This window comes from Tamandua tetradactyla, chromosome 12, assembly GCF_023851605.1.
Source record: "Tamandua tetradactyla isolate mTamTet1 chromosome 12, mTamTet1.pri, whole genome shotgun sequence".
In the NCBI taxonomy this organism is placed as follows: domain Eukaryota; kingdom Metazoa; phylum Chordata; class Mammalia; order Pilosa; family Myrmecophagidae; genus Tamandua; species Tamandua tetradactyla.
This window is the reverse complement of record NC_135338.1, coordinates 2695420-2720953: the sequence shown is the minus strand read 5'-3', so window position 1 is coordinate 2720953 and position 25534 is coordinate 2695420. Positions and strand designations below refer to the sequence as shown.

Below are 25534 nucleotides of genomic sequence, written 5' to 3'. Positions count from 1 at the left end.
GCCTCCGAGCAGATTTCAAAGTGTCAGAGGCATGAGGAGACCCAAAGGGCGGGGATTCTCTGTTGGGACATTAGCAGAAGCATCACTGAGCCTTATTGGATTATTACTGGGAATTCTAGTCTGCTTTGACACTTATCTTTTCAGGTCCTACCATGGTACTCGACACAACCAATTTAATGAGTGAGTTGACAATGTCATGCTCTCCTGTTCTTGGACCAGCTGTTCCATAAAAGAGAGTAGGGAACAGGATGTTGATGCCTATTGACCATCAGGTTTGCAGTTATCGAATTTTGAGCTAGAAAAGACCTGAGAAAGGGTCCAAACCTTAGACATTGTCCGCAAATGAGGCAAAGGGTAAGAGAAGTTAAGAGACTTGGCTACAGGAATTCAGCTACTTAACATGAGAAGATAGATGAAGACTTTGTTTCCTTCTCTCTCTCCGGTTCTCCAGCATAATGATAAGGGGCTGCCTTGATTAAAAACTTGGTTCTACTTCTTGCTAGCACTGTGCTCTTCAGCCAGTTCTGTATTTCTTGCTGGCTTCATTTTCTTAGTTGGAAAGTGGAAAACGATAATAGGGGCTTTGTGTGAATTAAATAAGAGAGTATGGATAAGGTGCTTTAAATAGTTCCTGGGCCATAAAAAACACTCAGTAAGTGTTTGTTATTGTCACTAGTCTTCCAAAGAACCTCAGAAATGTCAACTCTTAACTAAGAGAATAAATGTTTTGGCCAAACTGGTGTTCAAAGGATTTTCTCTCACTTAAAATATCGCTTCTCATTTCTTCTTAGCTTCTCATTCAGAAGTGAGATTGAGGATCTATCTGTGAATCAATAACAGTCGTTTTCCCTGGAATCACGGTGTGACTTTTGGATTAAAGGTGGAAATAGTTTTCAGTTTTCTCTTTGCATCCAGCGAATCTTTTCAGGATAGTCTGCCATGCGCTGGGCCAGGAAGGATATCAAGGTGGACGGTTGGGTCTGCCCCTTGTTCTCACAGGGTATACAGTTAGGGGAGGGATTGGTAGTTAGAAAGGTGATGCCAAGATGACGTGGTAGGGCTGTGACACAGAAGGAAACACTGCTAAACGACAGCACATGGAAGGAGCCCCTAGCCCAGGTTTAAGTAGTCAGGGAAGGGCTTTCCGTCAGACATAATGTCGATGCCGAGAGCTGAATGATGAGGGAGGTCCTTGACTATGGCGTGGGGGGTGGGGCCTACAGAAGAATCTTCCATGCACAGGGAGCAACGTGTGAGCTGCTCAGTCTGGGGAGAACACTGGGCATTCACCAATTTATTCAACATTTAGTAAGTATTTGTTAAGCAACTATGTATCAGGCACTGTTCCTCATAATGGGGGATACATCAGTGTTCTAGTTTGCCAGCTGCCAGCATGCAGCACGCCAGAGACGGATCGGCTTTTAATAAAAGGGGATTTATTTCGTTAGTTCTTCAGAGGAAAGGCAGTTAACTTACAACTGAGGTTCTTTCTTACGTGAGAAGGCACAGGGCGATCTCTGCTGGCCTTCTCTCCAGGCCTCTGGGTTCCAACAACTTTCCCCAGGGTGATTCCTTTCTGCATCTCCAAAGGCCTGGGCTGAGCTGCGAGTGCTGAGATGAGGAATGCTGAGCTGCTTGGGCTGTGCTACGTTGAGTCTCTCATTTAAGCACCAGCCAATTAAGTCAAACATCATTCATTGCAGCAGGCACGCCTCCTAGCCGACTGCAGATGTAATCAGCAACAGATGAGGTTCATGTACCATTGGCTCATGTCCGCAGCAACAGAACTAGGTGCCTTCACCTGACCAAGCTGACACCTGAATCTGACTACCACAGTCAGTATACACAACAATTGATGCCTTTCTTCTCCTGGAGGTTATGCGGGAGAACTGAACATTAAAACGATAAGTGCTGTGGAGAGAACTGCTTCAGGTAGAATGACCAGGGAAGCCTGTAGGATAAAATAGCAGTCAACATAAGACCTGAATGATGAGAAGGGACCAGCCAGACACAGATTTGGTGGGGGGAGGGTTCCAGGCAGAAGGAATGACAAACAAAGATCTCAAGTCAGGAACAAGTTCAGCGTGTTGGAGAAACGGAAAAGATGAGAGCGCTGGTGTGCAGAGGGTATGGGGAGAGTGGTGTGATTAGCTCAGTGAGTGTTGGAGTTGGGTTGCTGATATAAAAATGACATCAGAGGATTTCTAATAAAAACAAGTTGGGGAAGAACACAATATGGGTGTCTCTTTTCCAAAACTGGAAAACTTTTAGAAAATCCCAGTTGCAAATATCTCTTCTCTGAAATGGGGCTTGAGTCTGCATATTTTAATAAATTAATAAATATGAAGAACATATTTCATGTCATTGTTGAGTAGAAATGCATAAGGCAAAATATGCTGTTAAATATCCTGTTCCCAGTTATGAGGATGAGGAAGTAATTTAACAAATGAGCAAGGCTGCCTGGCTCACCAAGAATACTTATGTTGACTGTGAGTGTTCCAGTGGTTTCTCATGGGTTCTAGCCATTTATTTTTTACTACTTCCATGAATTTTCTTTTCCAACTTCATCCCTTTGTGCTTAAATTTATGTTTCTAAAGTGTTTTAGATTCTTTCTGTGCAGTAAAGCCTGCCTTAAATCCAGACTAACTGTTGATGTTCTCCTATTACATTTTCCCCGATTATCTACCTCAGTGTTGGATCATGAAGTCCATGCAAAGCACTCATCCACTCTTGTTTGCTTCCAGTTGACAGCTTTGAAGATGATGAAGAACTGTCCACATCTTCTGACAATGACGAGGAGGTGACCAAACAGTTTGAGATTTCTATGTCCTGCTCCCAGAGTTTCCTTCCAGGAAAGGAAAAGCAGACAGGTTTGGAGCAGAAACCAAAATTCACCCGCTGGCTCTCTAACCACGAAAAGGATAGCACCAAGGGGTCTGCCTGTGAAGGTAATCTTTGCATCAAACCCTTCCTTTCTCTAGACCAGGGCTTGGGCAACATTTAGAGTGCTTTTGAGCTATTTAATCACTGTACTTTGCATCTGAGGTTCAGAGAGGGATAGAAAATGAGGCAGGACCCAGTAGCTACAATGGGGTAAAAGGGGTTCCTTAAACCTTGCAAGGGAGCCATGACATAGGGGACTGGGAGAGAGCATGACTTAGAAGTGGGCAAGCCTTGACCCCTAAAGTGTAGGCCCCCTTCCTTCTTTGTAGGCTCCTGCTTTGTCAATTGTGAACACTAAATGAATAGAACAGTATTCATCAACTTTTATAAACTCTTGTTCCTTTCTGATAAGTACAAAAATTTTTACATACCTGTCATTGACATTGCAATTCTATGCCTTTTTCCCATTTAGAATCACACAGACTCTATTTTCCATATGTATGTATTACCATGGTATGTAGTACCTCAGATTTTTTTACCCTTTCTTCTAAGAGTTTGTATTATTAAAGCAATAGATATTTTTATCTTTCTAATAAAAAACATGTGCTACAATAATATTGAATAACCCCTTTTTCACATGTCCCTACACTCTTACCCTCAGTCCCTTTAGTTTCTGACGCACCCCATCTGCTTGAGAATTACTGGGCAAAAGCAAGGCCTTATGTCACTGTCTGGTAACTTCATGTTATGTTCACTTGCAGAACTGGTTACCTTTCACAAAGGGGAGAGGAAGAGGCTGAGGAGAGGGTAGGCAGACACACAAAACTGGAGAGGGGATGTAAAAGGAACACTGAAATATTTCTCAGTACTTTCCTTTATGCCCAGAGCTCTGAACAGGGAACAGGGAAACTTCTGTGACTTGTGTTTAGTAAAAAGCTGGAGAAAATGTTACTCCATGCCCTTTGGCAACCTGGTCTAAATGACCTGAATTCTCTAATCTTTTCCTTCTTTCCTTTTGGGCAACTGGCCAGCCGGACCACAGGCGGCATATTTGTTGATCTTCCATGTTTTTCAACAATTAGGACTAGAAAGAGATAAAGGGGAGCACAAAAAACTGGAAACAATCAAAGAGAAATTTCTGATTTTTACAGTGAGAACAGACCAGGCAGTAAAAGAACAAAGAAAGAAAGGTAGAATTAAAAAGAATCATATTTTTTTTTTGCAGGACTATAATACTTTCCATCATGTAGTTCCACTTATTGACATAGACTGATATAACATATTTTATTGCTATTCTTTTTCGCTCAAAGCAAGCCAGTAAATGCATGCCTTATGTAACCAAACCACAATATCAGTCAGGCTGACCTCCTGTCATTTCCTCTATCCCTCTCCCACTTTCCTCTCTCTCTGCTGTTACCTCACAGCATTCCTCTTTCTCCATTGAGAGGGCAAATGTTAGCTAATGAAAGTTAATAGCAGTTGATTCCCTGAGAGTTGCTTGTTTAATTCTAAAGCTAATGGCCCCATTTCCCAGAAGCCCAAGTGTCTGGTTTCTGATTTGCTCAAACAGCTGATGTACTGAGAGTTCTGACAACCACTCTAATCCTTGCCCTTCCTGGAATTAGCAGCCATTTATCTCTTATTCATAACTGGTGATTCTGAATGTTTAGACAGATGATGATAGAGACGGTAAAATTTTCTATACTGGAGAGAGAAAAAAGGTCTACTGTGTTGAATGAATTATCCATACATTTTGAAGAAAACCTGCGGGATTACCATAGGAATAGCTGTATTTCAAATTTAGGTTATCAAATGCCATAGAAAGGGAAATGCAATTTTTATTTCATCATTTTCCCCCTGTATTATTTCTTTCTGTTCATCTTTATATCAGTGTATGTATTTCAGCAATAAAGATTAATGGAAAGATTAAGCATGCACCCAAGAGAGCATTTTTTGCATGTGCCTTTTCTTTGTCAGTCTGCCTATTTAGCTATTTTTCACTCTAGTTTAAACATATTCTTTTAAAATCAAATTTAATCGTTGACAATTCTTCTTCTTTAAAATGGCGTTTATAAGTGTTGGGTCAGTGAAATTAAGGGTCTCAAATCCAAGGACAGTGGGAGCTATGAACGAACTCTTGGCAGATTGTTATATTCATCTTGAGTGAGAGCCTTCATTCTAGATTCAGAAGTGAGAGCATTAGAACTAAGGCAAAGCTTTTTTCACATTCTATCAAGTTGTGTTTTTTTTTGTCTCATGTATCATCTTTAGTGTTCTTGCACATCAATTGTCTTTACATTCCAAATAATGTCAAAGAAGGCTTGGATCAGAGGCTGTACACGGAATTTTTAGAGATGAAAGCTTGGGTATAATAGTCTATTTATCAGGTTTTTTTTAAAAAAAGCAATCATGTTATTTTTGTTTGTGGAATAGTTAGGATACTTCATAAAAGCTGGGCATCACCTTCTTAGCATCATCAAAAACAGCATAATTTCCCCCCAGATCTGTGCTGTTTGGTTTGGGATGGTCGATCAGGATTCAACGAGAAAAACAGAACCAGTGAGAGATATGTTGCAAGAAATTGGCTTTTGTGATGGTGAGGGGGCGGGGTACCCAAACAAGTCCAAAATTCCTAGGGCCATCAGGAAGGGGGGGTTGGAACTCTGGGGTGCTGGTGGAAGCTGTACCCCACAGGTGGCATTTCTGTTGCTCGAGGGTAGCCTCAGTTCTCTTAAGGCTTTTCACCTGATTGAGGTAGGCTCACCCTTGTCACCGATAATCTCCATGGAAGACCTAATCAATTGATTACCACTTTAATCAGATTTACAAAATACCTTCCCAGCAATACCTAGGATGGTACTGAATAATTGGGATCTATAAACTAGCCAAGTTGAGACATGAAACTAACCATCACAGATGATCAGCAGAATATTTATATATGGGTGGTGGAAGGTAAAAGGGGTCTCCAGGTATAAAGAAAAGTAATTGGGTAATAGGGTTTTTACTCTACCAAAGTGGAATATGGACTGAACAAGTTAAAGAATTTCTCTGCTAAGATAAATATAGTTGATGTGACATAATTGTGCCCTTCAATTTCTAAGCCAAGATCCATTCTCTGAAAACGGACAATTATTTCTTGTATGTGTTTAAGGTGATACAATCTTCTTTAATTTAAAGGCCTGGGAAGACGGCTTTATGTAATGGTGAATCATTTTTCCTCCTCCTTGCAACTTGACTTGCACCCCAGATTTGCTTTTCTAATTCATTTCTTGCTTGTCTGTCAAGGAAAATGGTTTGTTACATTAATATAGTTCTTATCTTTTTCCGTTATGAATAGCTTTTCAAGGCTTAATGTAGCTTTTGAAAATTTCCTTATTACTGATCCAGGTATTATCACGGTAGGAATTAAAATCATGAGACAATTTTATGGGGGTAATTTCTTGGCAAAGTTAGGTTTTGTGCTGCAAGCCTGGTGGGTGCTGCACACATCGGCAGATGACCCGCTGTTTAATTGGACATTTTAGTGTTTGGGTATGTGAGGAATGGGTGTGCTAATTAGAGCCTTAGACCACAGTTCTGCTTTATGTTGCAGGCTTTTGCATATGGTATTTCCCTTGTTCTGTCAGTTTCTGTGGCCCCTTTTTAGTGTGTTTGCCAAATACATGAAATAAAGCATGAATGTGCAAATTCCGTGGTATCCTATAAAAGTGTTTTCGAGGCACCTGAACTGAATTATTAAGACTGACAAGGTGGATAGAGGAACTTTTCTACAGTATACTGGGTTCTGCAAAGTTCTAAATCAGGTATCTGAAGTTGTGCCCCGAGGATGAAGTAGCCATGAAAATGTTTTTGTTTTTTTCATAGCCTGCATAGAGCTCTACCATATTTTAAAATTTAAATGCTTGCTCTAGTTGAATCATGCACTCAACCGCTGTTAAAGCACTGTCACCACTACTCTACACACTACCCACCTGGCCACTCCAAATAGACGTGACCTGCTTGTGTTTGTCAGGGTTCTCCAGAGAAACAGAACCAACAGGAGAGATCTGTAAATAGGAGATGTATAAAGGTGTCTCATGCAACCATGGGATGGAAGAATCCAAAATCCCTAGGGCAGGCTGGGAAGCTGGCAGCTCTGATGAAGGGTCTGGATGCACTCCCACAGGAGAGACTTCCTGGCTGAAGAAGCAGTGGAAGAGTCTCTCTTCTTCTCTTAAAAAAAAAAAAAATTAACTGATTGGATTATCTCCTGTGGGAGGTTGGCTTTGGTTGATGGTAAATGCAATCAGCCAAAGTTGCAATCAACTGACTGATGCTTACTGTACCAGCCTCTGGTTTATCAGCCAGCCACACGATGTCCTTGCAGCAATGGTCAGACCAGTGCTTGCCTGACCAGACAACAGGGCATCATCACTTGGCCAAGTTGACCCCAGAACCCGACCATCACAGCTGCCAGGCTTTCACAGTTATTTTAGGGTTTAATGAGACCCCACTAAAGGCTTAGCCTTGTCCTGGTGGATAAAGACTGTGCAGCAGATATGTGTGACTTAGTGCTTTCACAGAGCTTATGTTCCAGCTGAAGCTGTGAGTGTAACCGGGGAAATCTTTCCTACCAGATAATAGGTAAATAAGAGTTGGATTTATGATATCTACTTTGTCATCCCATTCACTTATCCTGTCTGTAGGTCTTTCTCTTATCCTGGGGTAGGGGCTGCCGAAGGCTGGGGTGGGGGGGGCACCCTTAGCTTCTCTCTGAGTGTAGGATGAGGGCTGTTTCTGGGAAAGACCGTGTCAGTTTTTTTCTTACAGTTTGAGAATAACCTTGGCATTGAGGGGGAGGGGAGATGGATAGGAGGGAGAGTACTGAGAGAGACAGACAGAATAGTACGAAAGTCAGAGGAAAACATTGAGTCTGGAGGTGCCACAGAAGATTCAGGAGTTGGTAGAACTTGAAAGACTTGGTAGAATCTGAATAGGCAGGAAGGAAAGGGTGGACGAAAGGGTTTGAAGACCAGTGCGAGGAGAAATCCACAGCTGGCATTTCATGAGCCCATGAGCCAGAGGAGACAGCGGGCTGGGAAGCTGTGGGAAATGCGGTGCAGTGGGCGGGATGGGTCCAGATTGGGTTAGACAGGTAAGCAAGGCCTCAGTGGCTGCCATATGGATAGTATTTCAAAACTGTCCACAAACATCCTTTAACATGGCTTTTATTATCATTTTATAGGTAAAGAGACAAAGGTTCAGGAAGTTTGCGTGCTGTTCAGACCTGTTAGGGCGGAGCCAGATTTAAATTCAGACCATCCTTGCTCCAACCCAGTGTTCTTTCCTTGAGTCCAACAGAGAACTTTTTACATTTTGCTTAAGCAAGAACCACCCAAACCTTCTGAGCAGAAGGGTGATGTGGCGAATGTGGAAGAAAGAAGGGGGGAGATTGTATCATTACATGTTAGATTACTCTTCATGACCTTCTGATCCAACCCTGGAGTTTTGTGGTTATTAACTCGAACGAAATGATAATGTATTTGCGTTATCCTTTTAACATAAATGCATAGCTTCTATACTCATATTATTGAGAGGTATTAAACCTTCTTGCATAGCAAATGATGAGCTTTTAGTCTTCTTGATTATGTGGGCCAAGTTTATCCACCCAGAGGGTGGACTGAAGCTTCTGCAGCTGTCATCTGGTGGGTTTTGTGTTAGAGGTCCCCAGGTTATGGTTGGCCCTGATCAATTTTTGTAGGTAAAAGAAATGTTAAAAAAAAAAAAAACGCATTTAAAATAATTTTCTTATTGCAAATGTAGATTTAGATGGAACCAGCCAACTAAGTTATACTGAGACTCTGTCTCATGGTGAAGATGACCCCATCTCTGCCCACGCACCGTCCCCATGTGAGAGAGGGGATTCCAGGCCCCCTGGCCGGTCTCGCCAGGACACCGGCACAGTCCGTAGCCTCAGCCGCTGGTCCACAGAGGGCAGCGCGGATATGGAGGCAGCTTTCAGTAATCGGGGATTTGAAGATTCCTGTGCCACCGACAGCTCCTCAACGTGGAGTCCAGAGGCAAGTGACTTGTTTTCCATTCTTTGTTTGCTTGTGTTTTGTGCACTTGCTCTGTCTCTCCTACACGAAAAATCTCTCCAGAGAGGAAGCGTTGCCTTGAAAAACAATGACCTAAAAAGTTTTTTGTTAATATTGTTCAGATGACCAAAGCCCCTAAGTATGTCATAAACAGATTTCCTTTTACGTGAGGGTGGAGGGAGAAGACGGGGGAGCAAAATAGATGCAGTAACAGCCACGCCTCTTTTCATATAAAGAAATAATTAGTTCTTTAGAGAAACTGATTTATTTCCTTCGTGGTTACAATTAGGTGGAGTCAATTTTTATTAAAAATGTTCAGTTATGATTGTGTGAGTGTGAGAATTATTTGAAAATCGAACTAAAATAAAATGGCCCTCCTGAATGAAATATTACAAGTTCTCATGGTGAGGCTCTTGCAGTATAAGGATATTTCTAAGTGAACTGAGGTCCTCTGAGATTGCATTAATCTGTAACAACTCTTGGATCATATATGTAGCTTTTTGGACTAAATCCTTGATAACGGATGTTTCTTCTAAATGTCCTTTGCAACTAAAGCTTAGCGCAGAGTGTGTCTAACCTTCCAGAGACTCCACTGGAGATGATGATGCAATAGTTACTATGTGTCAGGTGCAGTGAGAAGGATTTTACAAATATTGTTTTATCTTGCAGGCACTTAGGATGTTGTAGCATTAGAAGGTGTTAAACGGTGGTGTCTAACATCCCATTGGAAATTCATTTTGATGAAATAAGTCATATAAATGTATAAAACTTTAAATGAATGTGATTTGTGGAAACGTGGGGTGAGGGGGAGGGTGAATGAATTTTGTTAACATCAGGCTGACTGTGAAAGTAAACAGGATGAATCTTTTATTAGAACCCAGATTGTCACACCCACTAAATGCTCATCAAAGGGAAGAAAAATATATATATCAGGCAAGCATGTTCCCGAGCCTTCCTGCTAACACTCTGGGGCGTGGGGAGAATATAGTATGTAAGGAGATGTGCACGTGTGCACACCTGTCTGCACGTTGGTGTTTCTGCTCACCAGGGCTGAAAATGGTTCATTTGGGTATGTGGTTTGCAGCTTGTTAGCAGCAGCCCTTCGTATAGAAGTACCCACAGCCATTAACTATACATGTTTTGTAAAAAAAAAAAAAAAAAAAATTGGTTCCCTGCTAGGAGTTATATTCAAATCCCACACAATAGCATTTAAAATACAAAAATTCTGTTTTTGCCTATTGCACCAGGGCAACAAAATGCAACTGTTTACCTGTCTATTGACACTCTGACTCCTTCATGACTGTGCCCTGAGGCTTTGAAATGCCTCCTCCAAGTGACTTCCCATTTGCCTGCCTCATGGAGCTGTGCCGTGAGGGTACTAAATGTTCTCAGATGCCGAAAATATCCAGACATCTCTGTGTGCTCCATTCAGCGTCCTACTATTTTGAGACAGAAACTGTAATTTGGTGCTCCTACAGAACTTCAAATGCAACGTGGAGGCAGTTTCCTGTAACTGCCTGCTTTGCAGGCCTCACTCCCCTTTTTCGAATTGATTGATTTGCCTCTTAGCTGGATTAAGAGCCCTGGCTTCCCCCGTGTATGTGGCACCTTGGAACATATTGTGGGTCTGTTTACTTTGGGCCACACAGATGACAGCAACACTGTCTTACTAAAACAGAAAGGTTTTCAATGTGACAGAAAATCTTTAAACCTACGTGGGTTTTGACAATTTGATGCAAGTTTTCTCCTCTGAAAGGAAACCCAGGATAATAGAGCTAAAGGAGTCATGTGTTTTGCCTCAGAAGAAAACCACCCATGCGATGTGTCACTACCTGTTAGGCTGATGGGTTTGCAGAAGCTGTTCTTTGCTGCAAAAGGCCACTGACTTTTTCTTGAAGACCCAGGGCCCAGCAGGGAAGCCGGTGGGAGGGGGCCTGGCAGTGTCGAGCACACAGGGAGGCAGGTGTCCCACTTTTCGGTTTTGCTTTCCACTGATTAACTGGTTGGCCTTGAGAAGTTAATTAAAATCTGCCAAATGGGGATAAAAATGAAGAGATTTTTACCTTGCAGGAAGGTGAGATGGATTAGCTGTATTAACAGTACCCACATGAGAAGTGCCTTCAGTTGCCTGGTGATAGGTAAAGTGGGTTGAAATAAGTAATTGCCACTAATATACCGACCTTCAGAAGCTTTTGTCTTAATTCAAACAAGGAAGGGGCCACAAAGCCCAGCTTTGCCTGGCCCCATCCAGAGCGCAGACCCTTCCTGGGACCGGGTCTTGTTCAGGACTCTTAGGATGGTTGATGTGGAAGCATCCCCAGAAACCTGCAGGCAGAAGGGGAATTTAATCTGATAGCTGGCCTCAGAGATAAGTGGACAGACACTGATTAACTAGGACATTTTTACCTTGACATTGAAGTCAATGGCAAACACAGGCAACGTTACCTGATTATCAAGAGCAGGGGCCTAAAAGGATGTGAAACTCAAAGCAGTGTGTGTCTCCAACCCTGTCTCTCACCTCATTCCCTCCTTACTACGCACAATTCAATCTACATATAAACAGTGGTGGTAAAAGACTTGGAGGGAGAAGGGAGACTTTGTGGTCTAACGTAAGGTTTGGGGTTTCGAGTATGGCATAGTAGTTAAGCCTACAAGCTCTGGGGTCAGACTACCAGGGTACAAACCCTGGCTATTCCCACTTGATAGCTCAGTATGTGACCTTGGGACCATTATTTAGCCTTTCTAAGCCTTGGTTTTCTTCTCCATAACATGAAGATAGTAAAATACCAACCTCCTCAGGTTAATGTGATTGTTAAAAGAGATATGTCTTAGCTTGGCTCTCCAAAAAGCATGCCTAAGGCTAAGGCTCCTATTGTATTTTGTTAGGAGATCAAAAATAAGGGATGAGGGAGTGAAGCAGGAAGAAGGAAGAGTCAACGTGAGAATACGTAATCAAGTTGGCCACTGCGAAGGTGGACTAATTGCTGTATAAACTGTATCTCAGGACATCTGTTCGTGAGTGTTGATGCCTCCTCAGTCTGGGCTTTGCACAGATGGCTGCCAAGCAGAGTTCTTCAGCTTTTATAAGCCTGGGCATCAACAGAAGAGGTTCATGGTGGGGGCTGAGAGGTACATTGCACAGCAGGAGGTGAGCCTTTGCTGGGTTGTGTCAGGGGGAAGCCACTGAGAGCCCAGACAGGCTCTGTCCCTAGGAGAAGATGGAACAAGAGGTGAAGCCAAGAAGACCTGAAGTGCATAAGTGCTACCTTTTATAATCTATAAAGGACTTGGTAGGATACCTGGCACAAGGAAGGGCTTAGAAGATGTTAGCTATTATTATTTATGGTCAGGTAATCAATATAGATGGTCAAGAGTAGGCTAAAGTAGATGGAAATTTTAACAGAAGGCTGTAACATGATTTTTTGACTTGGAAGACCTAACTCCTTGGAGATTTGCTTCTAATATTATATCTATACTAGTCAGTTGTGTTAAAAAAAAAATCTCTATAGCAACCACTTTTATCACTGGAAACTAAGCACCTCTGAATAGAAACACTCAAACATGAATGCATGCACAGAGGGAAGGATATAAGAAGCTTTCCTCATTTTTTCAAGAAGCTTAAATTTTCCTGCTGTTGGTTCTTACAACAGAAGAGCATTTATTAAATGTCTACTGTATGTCAAGCCCTTTAATTTTCTCAACAACCCTACAAAGTAGGTATCATCCCTATTTTAATGCTGAGAAAAACAGACCATGGAAAGGATGAAATAATATCCCCAATGACAAAGCTAAGTGGCAGACCTGGGATTTTTAAGGATATTTGATTTCAGAGAACCAAGTACTTTCACCTGAACTTTGTGGGAAAGTTTCATTGATAAATGCACATTTTGAGGTGTTTTATTATAACTTTTTGAAATAAAGAAGTCTCTAAATTAGCAGAATCTGGTGTTCACTTATATAAACAAGAGATGCCTTACAGTAAGAATCATTCCAAAGTTTAGTCAGGATTTAACGAGAACCATGCCTTTGGAGGAAAATGGAATCAGGTCAGTATTATTTATATTTTGTTGTTGAGGTAGTTCATTGAAGAAAATGCAGTTCAGTCCAGTCTTCCCAGTGACGTCGTCAGATCTGAATGGCTCCAGGTTGATTACTTTCAAAGAGTGATATTCCACTAAGAGGAAGGCTGTGTTTGAAAATAGGCAGCACCAGTCCAGTAATGGGGATAGACATCTATGGAGTCTTCTCCGATCCGGGTATTCCCACGTCTATTAAAACCTTACAATAAAACCCTACCAAGTAGGCATGTTAGTACTCATCTTCTGACTTGAGTCTATTTGGCCAGGGTCAGAAAGCTGGTCAGTGGTTGAGCTGTGATTTCAACCCAGGCATTCTGGCCCTAAGTATTGTGTTACTGTTTGCTATTTGGTTGCTGGAAATAACCCTCCTAAACCCTCGCTACTCAAAGTGTGGTCTGAGTCCAGTAGCATAGACATCCCTGGGGAGCTTCTCATAGATGCAGAATCTCAGCCTACCCCAGTCCTTCTCAATCAGAATCAGATCTGAATGTGCATTGAAGTTTTAGAATCACTACCATAAACCTTTCATGGAGATTGAGAACATACTGACGGGTCCCCTGCTCAGGACCCCCATTAGGATTCTTGTTACAGACAAGGAGTTACAGACTCATAGAGCACAGGTCTAAGCTTAGCCATGTCTCCTGGGGACTCAAGGAAAAGTTATCTTTTGGCGATAGTTGACCTAACCTGCATGGTTGAGTGAATTTTGGACTTAGTATCTCAGTTGGCCTTAATGGTAGTGGGCAATTGTGTTTTTTTTTTTTTTTTTTTTTTTTTTTTTTTTTGAGAGACAGTGCCTATGAAAACCCTTGACAAAATATAGAAGACTTATTCATTCACTTCAGAAACATTTATGAAGGCTCACCAGATACCACACACCGTGACTTCAAAGAATTCATGGTCTAATAGACAGGTAGACCAGGAAATGAACCTTTCCAATGTAGAGGTGTAGGCATTAGCACTCAGCAGGCACGGGGTTCAGAAGGAATGCAGAGGGGCATCATCCCACCCAAATGTAACCGGGCACTGTCATTTCCATTGCCAATCATTTCCTCTGCCTACAGCAGGAACAGGACACAACACACTTTCAAGTGCCACCTGGGGCCCCAGAGCCCATCTCAAGGTGTGGGGACCTGGATGTCATCTTTGAATACAGAGCTGCCTGCCAGAAGCTCACAGTGACCATTGTGAGAGCACAGGACCTCCCCGATAAAGACCGGAGTGGAGTCAACGCCTGGCAAGTTCACACAGTGCTGCTGCCCGGTAAGAAACAGAGGGGCAGGACCAGCATCCAGCGAGGGCCCAACCCCATCTTCAAGGAGAAGGTCATCTTCACCAAGCTGGAGTCCAGAAATGTGGCTGCCTGTGCTGTCCGCTTCCGCCTGTACACTGCCCGCAAGGTCACCCGCGAGAGGATGATGGCAGAGAAGCTATTCTATCTCAGCCACCTGTGCCCAGAAGGGGAAATGAAAGTGACTCTGGTATTGGAGCCAAGAAGTAATATAAGTGTGAGTATGTTAAATGGTGCTGCTAATGAAATGTCCAAGGACCTGGAATTGTCAGCCTTTGATTTAGTACACTCAGCCTGTGAATTCAGACACCTTAATTTAATTTTCCATTTGGCTCTCCCTATCCTTATAAGCCATGATTTGCACTTCATGGTACAATAGGTTTTCATGCCTGTCTTCCCGATAACCTGATGGATGTATTCCTTGTCCATTTTAGGAAATGACAGCAGGAGTGTGGTGGAGGGCATGGAAAAATGGGGAGAGGCCGCTTGGCCTTCTGGTTGTAAATGAATAGTCTGCACCACCCCTGCCCCACGTCTACATTACGGCAGTCTCATAGGTGAGACTTTCAAGGAGAGGTCTCTGTGAGCCAGCTGGAGTAGCTGCTCTGACCTCCAGCCACGTCTACAGATTTTCCGTTTATGTAATCAAGCTCCTTCCACATCCCTCTGCTTCTGCGAGGGTTTCAAGAAAAGACACCTGTGTTTGTGTGTCTACAAACTGAGCTGCTCGCTATTGTTGCGGGCTGCTGCATCCAGTGTGAGGGTCTCCTTTTTAAAAACCATGTAAAAAAATCAGGTAGCTAATATGGACTATTGGACCCATTATTCCTTCATTAGTAATGCGTGCCTACTCTATGCTAGGTCTTGTGTAAGCATTGGAGATGCAGGAAAGAACAAAGCAGACGATGCTTCCATCTTCACGAAGCTTATGGTCTAGCAGAGGAGAGCGATAATAGACAAACCAAGGTGGGCAAAGAGTGAGAGGGTCAGAAACGGTTCCTTTGAGGTAGTGGTAAAGCACAGAGCCTGAGGAATTGAGGGAGCATGCCTGGTGACCATGCGACACGCACGCCTTACAGACAGAGGGGCTAGCAAATGCAGTGGTCTGGAGTGGGAAGGAGCTTGCCATGTTTGAGGAAGAACGAAGGAGCCAGAGAGTCTGCAGTGTAGTGGAGGAGGAATCCGTCCACTTGAATTTTAAATAGTTGTCTCAGAAGTAACATCTCTGGACTTGGAATCCTGATTTTTTTCATTCCTCTTCCCCAAATCTACTCCACCTGTAGCCTCCCCTCTCTCAGCTATTCATCCTTCTGGTCGCTCAGGTCAAAACCCTTGGGAATCATCTGTGACTTCTCTCTTTTGCACAGAAAATCCTATTAACTCTTTTTAAAGATGTATCTTGGGACCTGACTCTGCTGGATTATTGAAATTGTTTCCTAATGTCCTCCCTGCTTCTGCCTCTGCCCCCTACAGCCTATTCTCAACATCGGAGCCAGATGAGCCTTTTAAAGCAAAAGCCAGCTTGCATGTCCTCTCGTCTCAAATCCCTCTTATTTCTTGAGGTCTGAGTATAGTATACCTGAAATTATGGAAAACAGAAGGGACCCCATGCTATGAAGCATAGGTATCAATTTGATCACACCCACCTTTCTAAGTGCCAAGCTCTGGACTGTGTGCTATGGGCACAGAATTGAATGGAAGAAATGAGCAAGTGTGAAGCAATTTTGAGATTAAAAATTCTTCCTTTCAACACCTGTTTGTTGGGCATGATTATAGGCCAGGTACTAGGCTGTGTATGAGGAGTTGAGAGAGTTATAAGGATTCATAATTTGATGGAAGAGGCAAGTAATGCAGCAATAACTTTAACAATGTAAGCTTCCAAGGGAGCATAGTGGAGGGCCAGCCTCACCCCAAATTAAGCAATATTTTATTGTTGGATTATTATCACCTACACAGCATGGGCTTTATGCATGTATCAAAACTGCCTAGCCCAGGATTTTACTAATTACACTTCAGGAAAGCCTGAGATTCTACAGAGATGCTCCATGGTTTTGCAAATAGATTATTTTCCTATAGATGTGAAGAATCCTTTATTCCCCTTATCGTTGTTGCTTCTTATTGGAGTTCTTGGTAAGAAGTTATACGAAATGATTTCAGCTGTGGAAGAAGAAGATTTAACCCGAGTCCAGTAGAGGTGGCTTGAGGAAGCTGGCTGATCTGCCCAGCAAGGCTGGTTCCCACTCCCACTTCTCTGTTTGAATTCAGCATCTTGATCTCCCTGTTTTTTTTTTTTTTTTTAGCTTCTCCCAAAGTGCCTGAAGCATAAGGGTGGGTGCCCAAAAAAAGCATACACATGGACAGACAGGACAGGAAGCTTTAGGCTCTCTCCTGATCTGTGTCACTGATATTCATAGTCCCTGTGTTACCTTCTTTATCAAACAGTTATGAAAAGTGCCCATTTTCAATTTAATTCATTTGTGTAGGAGGCAAAATTTAGCATCTGGCATGTATCTGACAACCACAACAAGCAGAACTAGGGACCAATGTTACATGTGATAGTAGATGTCCAGAGGTCATTTCCTTTATAGTTAAGCCAAAATGCCTCCTGTATTGTTTCATTCATCAAGATGCTGCATAGAACAGAAACAAAGTCATGTCTGGAGTGGATGGTTCTGTAGGACCATTCAAGCACAAATTATGCAGGAGGGAATTTTGGTCTATATTAGACATATTATTAGCTCTCCATCCATCTTAGAGAGTTCGATTTACACCACTAAGAACATCTTTGTCTGTTTTGTCTTCAGAGAGGAAACGTACAATGGCAAAAGGTCTTGAAACAAGCCTGTCAGCCAGTAACCCAGGGGATCTCCTCCGTGGCTGTGTTCCCCAGCCCCACGATAACTCACACCCAGTGTGCCTTTAGTAGGCTTTGGCAGCAGTTGAGACTGGGTCACAGTTTCACCCAGCGTACTGTCGGCTGGCTGTAAAAGAAGAACGGTACAGTGTGGGGGCCAATGGATTCTTTGCTGTCCTTCCCCTCCAGAGTGGAGCATCTCAGCTCAGCCCATCTGCAGTTTCCCGCAGCGATAGTGCTTCCCCCGCGCAGTTGCTGTGTCATGGAGGGGCGCCAGAGCTGCTGGTGGGGCTGCTCTACAATGCCACAACAGGGCAGTTAGCTGTGGAAATGATCAAAGGCAGCCATTTCCGAAACCTCGCTGTGAATAGAGCTCCTGGTAAGTGCGTGTCTTTTCCACCCGCTCTGGTGCTTGCAGAGGCAATAGAAGGACACGCTTGCGTCCATCTTACTCTTTTAAATTTTACAACCCAAAAGACCTTGGTATGGTTTAGGAAAGTTCTCACGGAGTGATGTCTCTGAAATTTGTAATGCCTTTCGATTTTACTAGATTAACGACTTCTTCAATATCTAGATGCATCTTAATGTGAAATAGGCTGGCTTTTATGTCTATCATTTTTAAAGGAAAAGAATGATATCTTTTCAGCAATTAATGTGTACAGGCAATCAAAAGCTGCTAATAGGTCTCAGACCCTCCAATCGCTTTAGGGAGGCAGAGTCCAGGCTTCATAGTGAGGCAGATCTGGGTTTGAAATTGAGTTTTACAACTCACTGACTCGCTTTGTTCTGTGAGCCTGTGCAATTTACCTCTCTTTTCTGAACTTCAGTTGAGTCGTGTGAAACAAAAGAATTTTAATGGTACCTTCCGCGTGAGTTGTTGCAGGGTTCAAAAGAATTTATATATGTAAAGTATTTAGCACAGTGCCTAACTCATGGCAAGTACACAAAAAATGGTAATCATTATGGTGATGATGGAGAAGCAGGCAGAGGAGGCAGAAGTGAGGCTGGGACAAAATAGAACTATTCCTCCAGGGGAGCTCCTCCCTCTGAGATTACCACCAGAACAAAGGGCTCAAGGCATCCTAGTTGTGCCAGTTTGAAAGTATTATGTACCCCAGAAAAGCCATGTTTTAATCTTGATCCAGTCTTGTGGGAGCAGCTGTTTCTTCTAATCCTGATTCAACACTGTAGGGTGGAAACTTTTGATTAGATTATGGAGATGTGGCACGCCCAGTTGTGGGTGTGACCTTTTGATTAGATGGTGATGTGACTCAACCCATTCCAGGTGGGTCTTGATTAGGTTTCTGGAATCCTTTAAAAGAGGAAACATTTTGTTCCCTTTCTTCCTTCCTTCCTTCCTTCTATCCTTCCTTCCTTCTCTCTGTCTTTCCTTGAAAAAAAAAAAAAAAAAAAAAAAAAGAGGAAACATTTTGGAGGGAGTCAGAAACAACAGAAGCCTTAGAGCCAACAGAGAGAGAGCTGACACAGATCCTGACACTTGGAGAACAGAGACACAGATGTTGGGAGATGCTTAGAGCCCAGCAAACATAACCATGAGATGTTAAGTAAGCCAGAATCTGCAAAGAGCCAAGGGAAGCCACGAGATGAAAGCCAGCCCCAGAGAAGCAAAGTGAGGAACCCTGTGCAGGAATTGAGGCTGTAAGTGATGGAACCCAGGGGCAAGGGACCAGCAGATGCCCCCATGTGACTACCCAGCTGACACAGGTGTCTGACCCATTGACCTTCCTTGAATGAAGGTATCTTTCCCTGGAGGACTTAGTTTGGACCTTTTCATAGGCTTAGAACTGTAAATTTGTAACTTATTAAAAACTGGTCCACTTTTTAAAAGCTGTTCCAGTTCTGATATATTGCATTCTGGCAGCTTGCAAACTAAAACACCACTGAAAAGCTGTAATCAGGGTTCAGGAAACCAGAATCAAAAAGCTGCTGCTACCAACTGCCTCCACTCCTCTCAATACCCAAGAAGTTGAAGATGAACATTGGAATTGTACCGTAAAAAAATTAACTCACATTTTCATTCATGATTTTGCTTGTTAGCGAAAGTAGCTAAAAGGAACAGAAAGATGGCCTGCACCTTGTTTCTGCCTTCTATGTCTTATGCAATTACATTTAATTGGAGTAACATAATTTGTGTCTAGATTCTTAGCTGCAAGTGAGTCAGGGGAATATTGTTGGATTTCCAGTATTTTCAAGTCCAGGAGATAAGCTAGCATGGTGGCCATATAAGCCTGTCTACCATGGGTATGAAATCAATAAGCATGTTTTAGGCTGAAGGAGTCAATGTACTCTGATTTATTGGGTCAGCAGCAAGTGAAAAGCTAGCTGAAATGGTAGCAAAGGGTTAGCTCCTACAACCAAGTCTGGGTCCTCATTCTTTTTCTCCAGCAACTGTGCTGCAGCCCACAAAGTCTCTGTTCAGTGGGATGGCATTTTAGACAATCATTATTAAAGCCATTGGAGCAAGTTAGTAAGGAAAGTCCTAGCACTTTGGATAATGGAATAGACCAGGTGTTTAAGCCATATTTAGTGTCTCTGCTCAAAGCCAGGTGAGAGCTATTTAAAATGCATAATGAATGCTACTGATTCACTGCACTGCTGGGGTCTTTTTAAGTCCAAATTAGCTCTGGATTTACTGAAGACCTGGATTTAGTTTCCTTCAGTGCTTTTTCCAATCTCCCTTCCTGCCTTCTGCAGTTTGGTGAGGTCTTACTAGTTCGGGGGGTGGGGCAGAGCTTGGTAGAAATGCGGAGAATGATGATAATGTATGTTACCCAGTTATGGACAATTCAAGCCCATGATAAGAAGCTTCAATTTGCATGTTGGGAGGTACCTGACAAGTGTAAGTGAAATATATTGTGGTTTTTAAGAGAGCCTCCTCTAGAGGCTGACATTAGGTCGTGAGCTCAGATTCTGCCACTTGCTTAATCTTTCTGACTTTTCTTCCCCATCTGTAAAATGGGGGTCATAGTTACGTATGCTTTATAGATAGGAATGCTTCATATGATGGAAAGGGACCTCTTGCCACTTTCAAATGCTTTCAATAGTACTATTAGATCTTCATATTTTCTCTACAAAATAAATCATGCGAAAGAGGAAATACTTGCAACAAATACTTAAAACAATAGGGAAAAAAAAAGGCAATTCCTAATTGAGAAACTGATTTTATTTGAGAATTTTAAGTCAGTTTGGCATTAGGTGTATGACTTGTCAAAGACATAATGTTGCAGTTTAACTTAAAATGCAACCAACATGCTGGATCTCCACAACCAATGTAATAGAAACAATATGGCTGTGATGCTATTAATTAAAACAGAAAACCCAATAGTGAACACCAAAGTTTTTATTTTTGTAGAATGCTGGCATTTGAGGAAAATCCAATTTAACTAAGGAGGGGCTGAGAAAGTAGACAGTTCCTTTGTGGAGATGCTGAAAGGGAACTTGTTCCAGTTTGCTAAAGCTGACAAAATACCATATACCAGAAATGGACTGGTTTTTAACAGTGGGGATTTATTAGCTTACAAGCTTACAGTTCTGAGGCTGTCAAAATGTCCATATCAAGGAATCATAAGACGATGTCCGGAATCCTCTGTCAGATGTCAAGGCACATGGCATCTGCTGGTCTCTCCCTTTTCTTCCAGTTTCATTTCTTCCAGCTTCTCACTTCTTCTTTATTTACTAACTGTCTCTCTCAGCTTCTGTGTCTTTCTCTCTGTATTTCATCCTCTTATAATGGACTCTAATAAGAGAATTAAGAGAACTCACCTGGGGCATGCCTCAACTGAAATAATCTAATCAGAGGTGCCACCCACAGGAATGGATTAGCTTGAGAACATGATCCTTTCTGGGGTCCACAAAACTTCCCAACCGTTACTGACTTCTTGGTAATTTCAAATGGCTTTAGAGGTTGACTCTATTGGTTCCTTATTTTGCTTCACTTTGCTATACCACTAGCATTACGTTGATAGTTATCAGGCAAGATTAGGATAAATCGTTAGTTCCCATGCGGAAAAAATTATGAGAGAGAAAGGGTGAGGGAACATGAATTTCATGAGGTAAATGGGCAGAATTCAAAGGAAGAGGCAAAGAAGATGCAAGCCAAGGGGTTACTGAGCTATGAGTTGGGGGGGAGTAGTGATGGCGGGTGGCAGGGGATGTATATTTCTGAACGGCCAGATGCATAGATGTGCGTATGTCCTTCCTGGGGCATCAGATGGAGGTTGCTGCCGGGGTGCTACCACAGAGGTGCTGCCTGCAAGGGGCAGTTGTGCCTGGAGCATACAGGGGACATGTGCACGGCAAGGCCACGAATCCTGAGCTCATGACTCTCAGCTTAGATTCCGATGCCTTCTCTGTAAAAAGGGGACATCAGTCCTGTCCTAGTGTGGTCATGACAGTGTAAAGGAGAGCTTATAGGGAAGTGCAAAGGAAAACAGGTTGAGTCTGAGTATTGGAAGCTTTTATTCTCTACAATGTTGTTTTAAATTCTGCTGGAAACAGAGATATAGCCTGGGATTTAGATGTGAGAATGTTTTGTCTGAAAATGTATCATGAAACAGAAGGTGACTTTGAATTTACCAATCTGACCCAGTCAGATAATTCTGATGTTGTAAACGTTTCTTCCGAAGCTAGGTAGCAAAGTCGGACTCATAGTAGATGAATACCCTCTCCTTTGGCAAGATCTTAGAGGAAATAAGCCATTGAGATGTAAATTGCCCCACCTCCACTTCTGATATATCCTACATACCCATTAGGACGGCTGAAACCTAAACAGCTGTTGCCACCAAGTATGGGTGAGAATCTGGATCATATATTGTTGGTGGGTCCATAAAATGGAACAATCACTTTGGGAAAAGATCTGGAAGTTTCTTATACAGCTAAACATACACCAAGAATCTAGCAATTCCATTCTTAGGCATAAATGCCCAAGACATGTGAAATCATGTGTCAAGAAAGAGGGGCGGAGAAGGGGGAGAGGAGAGGGAGAGAAATGATTGTACAAGAACATTCATAGCAGCTTGATGGTAACGGTCAAAAATGGACAGGCTTCGTATCCATCGACAAGTGAATGGATATACAAGCTGACAAGACTTATATAATGGAATATTATTCAGCAGTAAAAAGGAATGCAGTTAACAGAGGCAATATGGAAGAATATTTTAAAAAACGCTGAATACCTATTTTGTGAGTCCTTTTATATACAGTTCTGGAATAGGCCAAACTAATTTGTAGTGAAGAGAAGCAGAAGATTGTTTGGCTTAGAAAAGGCGTGGCGGTCAGGAGTGGATAGGGCTGGAGCATGAGGGAGCTTCCAGGGGGGTGGAGGTGCTCTGTATCTTGATAAGGCTGCGGGTTCAGTGAATGTTTGAGTTTGTGAAAACGCAACCAAATGGTGCTAAGTTTGTTCATTTCACTGTCTGTACATTTTACCTAAAAGTGAGAGAGTCATGAAAGCTCACATGCCAGTTAATGGGAGTTAATAACAGATTACTGCCCAATGGCCAGATGCATAGATATGTGACAGAGCCAATAAAGTAAAATGTTAGGAACTGAAGATTCCTGGTGGAGAGTGTATGGGTGTTCACTGTACAGTTGTTTCAGATTCCAGTATATTTGAACATTTCCTGTAGAAAATATTAGGACAGATTAGCCTAGTCAGGAGTAGTTCAGACGGGTGAAGTGGGTAAAAATAAAATATGAGTCTTAGGCAAAGATGGTAGCTTTTGCCTTTGGCATCACAATTAGATTGGTATCTCAAGATCCAACCCTGTTCCCAGGCTCAACCTTGAATAGGAGAGATGAAGAACCAAGCAGTGGCACCAGCGGGCATCCTCCCAAATCCATGCCCGTCCCAAGAGAAAGCATGTGGTTAGGCAGCCGGGTAAAGGCATTTCTCCATTTTTTAGCTTTAATCGTTTCTCTACTCATCTAATATATTTGTGTTTGTATGTGTGAACATGCCATGTGGTAAAGGTGCTATCTGTTTTTAATCATATAGGTGGGCCACTGGAGATAAAATAGGCTCTTTAGGAATTACTGAAACTAGCCCATAGAACCTATTCAGAACCAACAAACACATGAGGTGACATGAGCTAGTCTCAGCCCGAGACAAGCTTTATTCCAGGTACTTTCAAGGTAATACCTCCTTTAGTGCATGTGGTCACTGTTCAGTTACATCGTTGTCCTTCTTGCTAGAATGGCCCAGGCTTTTCTACAAATCTGATGGCAAAGAATAGTCTCCAGGTCTGTACATGGCAGGTGGTTCAGGTGAAAAAGCAGCTTGCGGACTCGGGTAGATGTATGGAACCCTGATGTGTATTTACATAGGCTTTTGAAAAAGGTGCCATTAAAGTTTAGAAACATATGATTATCTTTGGAATTTGGCTTCACGGGGAAGCGATTCACTAACAGTTTAGCAGCTCTGTTTTGCTTTTATCTTGGACCTGACCTCGACATTTGATTTAACCTCTCTGATTTCATTTTCTTCTCTAGTAAATGAGGTTAACAAGCTAATGTTACATATACAAGTCCCTGTTTTAAAAAGTTACCAATTCTGTTGGCAGTTTCTCTCTTTTCATCCTCATCTTTGCTTCTATTGTGTGTACTGCCTTGTTCACATATAATGGTCCCTGTCAAAAACTATCATTACGATGTCTCCTCCAGTTAAAAACAACAAGTTCTCCAGCTTCTCGGCATGTGCATGATTAGCCACACATGATAATTACATCCTAGATAATACTACTTACAGTGGCAGCAAATTAACCTTGTTAGCACACACAAAGGCAGAGACAAGAGGAAAGAAAAACAAAAAAGTAAATCAAGCTGCCTCATGTTTAGTGTGAAGAGCACGTGGGACTCTACAAACTGAGTGCAGGGAAATAAGGAACTAAACCAAAAACGAATAGATTCAGGACACATGACCATCTTTTAAGATGCTGGTGCAGCTTTCAGTTATATGTAGTGAGTATTTATTAATAGTTGCTGTGTGCTCAGAATTCTGGGCTCATAGCTCATAGCCCATTAAGTTTTATATGTGGTACAAACTTGAATGCATATGTGATATCCCTTTGCTTGTACCGATTCATTTAAGTCTTACCATGATATCAAAGTTAGAAGAAAACCTTAAAACGGAAGAGAAAAGATAGTCACCACAGTATGTGAATTTTATCTTTATGAAGTTGTTTGAGGAAAAAATACAGTTATCTAAGAGAAATGACAGAACAACAGAGAACAGACTTCTCAACGACGATGACAGGAATTAGAAGACAATAAATTAATATTATTATCAAGACCCCTAGAGAAAAAAACACTCTCAGCTTAACACTTTGAGTCCCTCATGAAGGCAAAATAAAAATATTTTCCACAAAGTCTGAAAAGTTTTTCACTGAAAGAACTATGAAAGGATATGTTTCAGGAAGAAAGAAATTGGTTGAACATGGAGGTAAATATAAACATGCATGGATTGCTGAAAACAACAACAGCAATAAAATAAAATAGACTAATTTCAGGAGTATAACCCAAAGGGGAAATAAAATTCCATCTAGTAATATCATGGAGTATAGAGAGGGGTGTAAAAATAAAAGAATTCTAAGGTCCTTATCTGATTAACAGCAGGATATAGATATAGATTAATTTTAGACATTAAATCAAATATATATGTTAACATTTTAGCTCAATTTTCAAACCAATACTGGGAACAAATAAGAATAATAAAAATGTAATTAATCCAATAGAGTTCAAGCCAGGGATTTTTTTAAAACTTTTTTTTAATTGTATAGTATAATATATATACAAAGCAAAGAAATGAAAAAGCAACAGTTGTTAAAGTACTCTTCAACAAACAGTTGCAGGGCAGACCCTAGAGTGTGTCATGGGCTACCATACGATCCTCTCAGATTTTTCCTTCTAGCTGCTCCAGAATATAGGAGGCTAGAGGGCTTAAATATTTTTTTATCATCACAATAGACTTTTTTCCTTCTTTTTTGTGAAAAATAACATATATACAAAACCCTATAAATTTCAGAGTGCAGGACTGCAATTAGTTGTAGAACACATTTCAAAGTTTGACATGGGTTACAATTTCACAATTTTAGGTTTTCACTTCTAGCTGCTCTAAAATACTGGAGACTAAAAGAGATATCAATTTAATGATTCAGCATTCATATTCATTTGTTAAATCCTTTCTTCTCTGTATAACTCCACCATCACCTTTGATCTTTCCATCCCTCTCTTTATGGATGTTTGGGCTGTGGCAACTCTAAATTTCTCATATTGGAAGGGGCTGTCACTAATATAGGGTAGGCATACATCCACATCTGATGTTCTGGAGAG

The 25534-nt window shown here is 41.9% G+C and overlaps 1 protein-coding gene across 1 annotated transcript in view; it reads left to right on the top strand.

The window, feature by feature from the left end:
• The window catches only part of SYT16 (synaptotagmin 16), a 220500-nt gene that overhangs the window by 178274 nt on the left and 16692 nt on the right, over window positions 1–25534 (top strand). Inside the window, exons 4-7 of the mRNA XM_077122439.1 lie at window positions 2746–2949; window positions 8687–8943; window positions 14105–14548; window positions 17375–17564. Of these exons, the coding sequence (XP_076978554.1) occupies window positions 2746–2949; window positions 8687–8943; window positions 14105–14548; window positions 17375–17564 (1095 nt within the window). The remainder of the gene's footprint in view (window positions 1–2745; window positions 2950–8686; window positions 8944–14104; window positions 14549–17374; window positions 17565–25534) is intronic.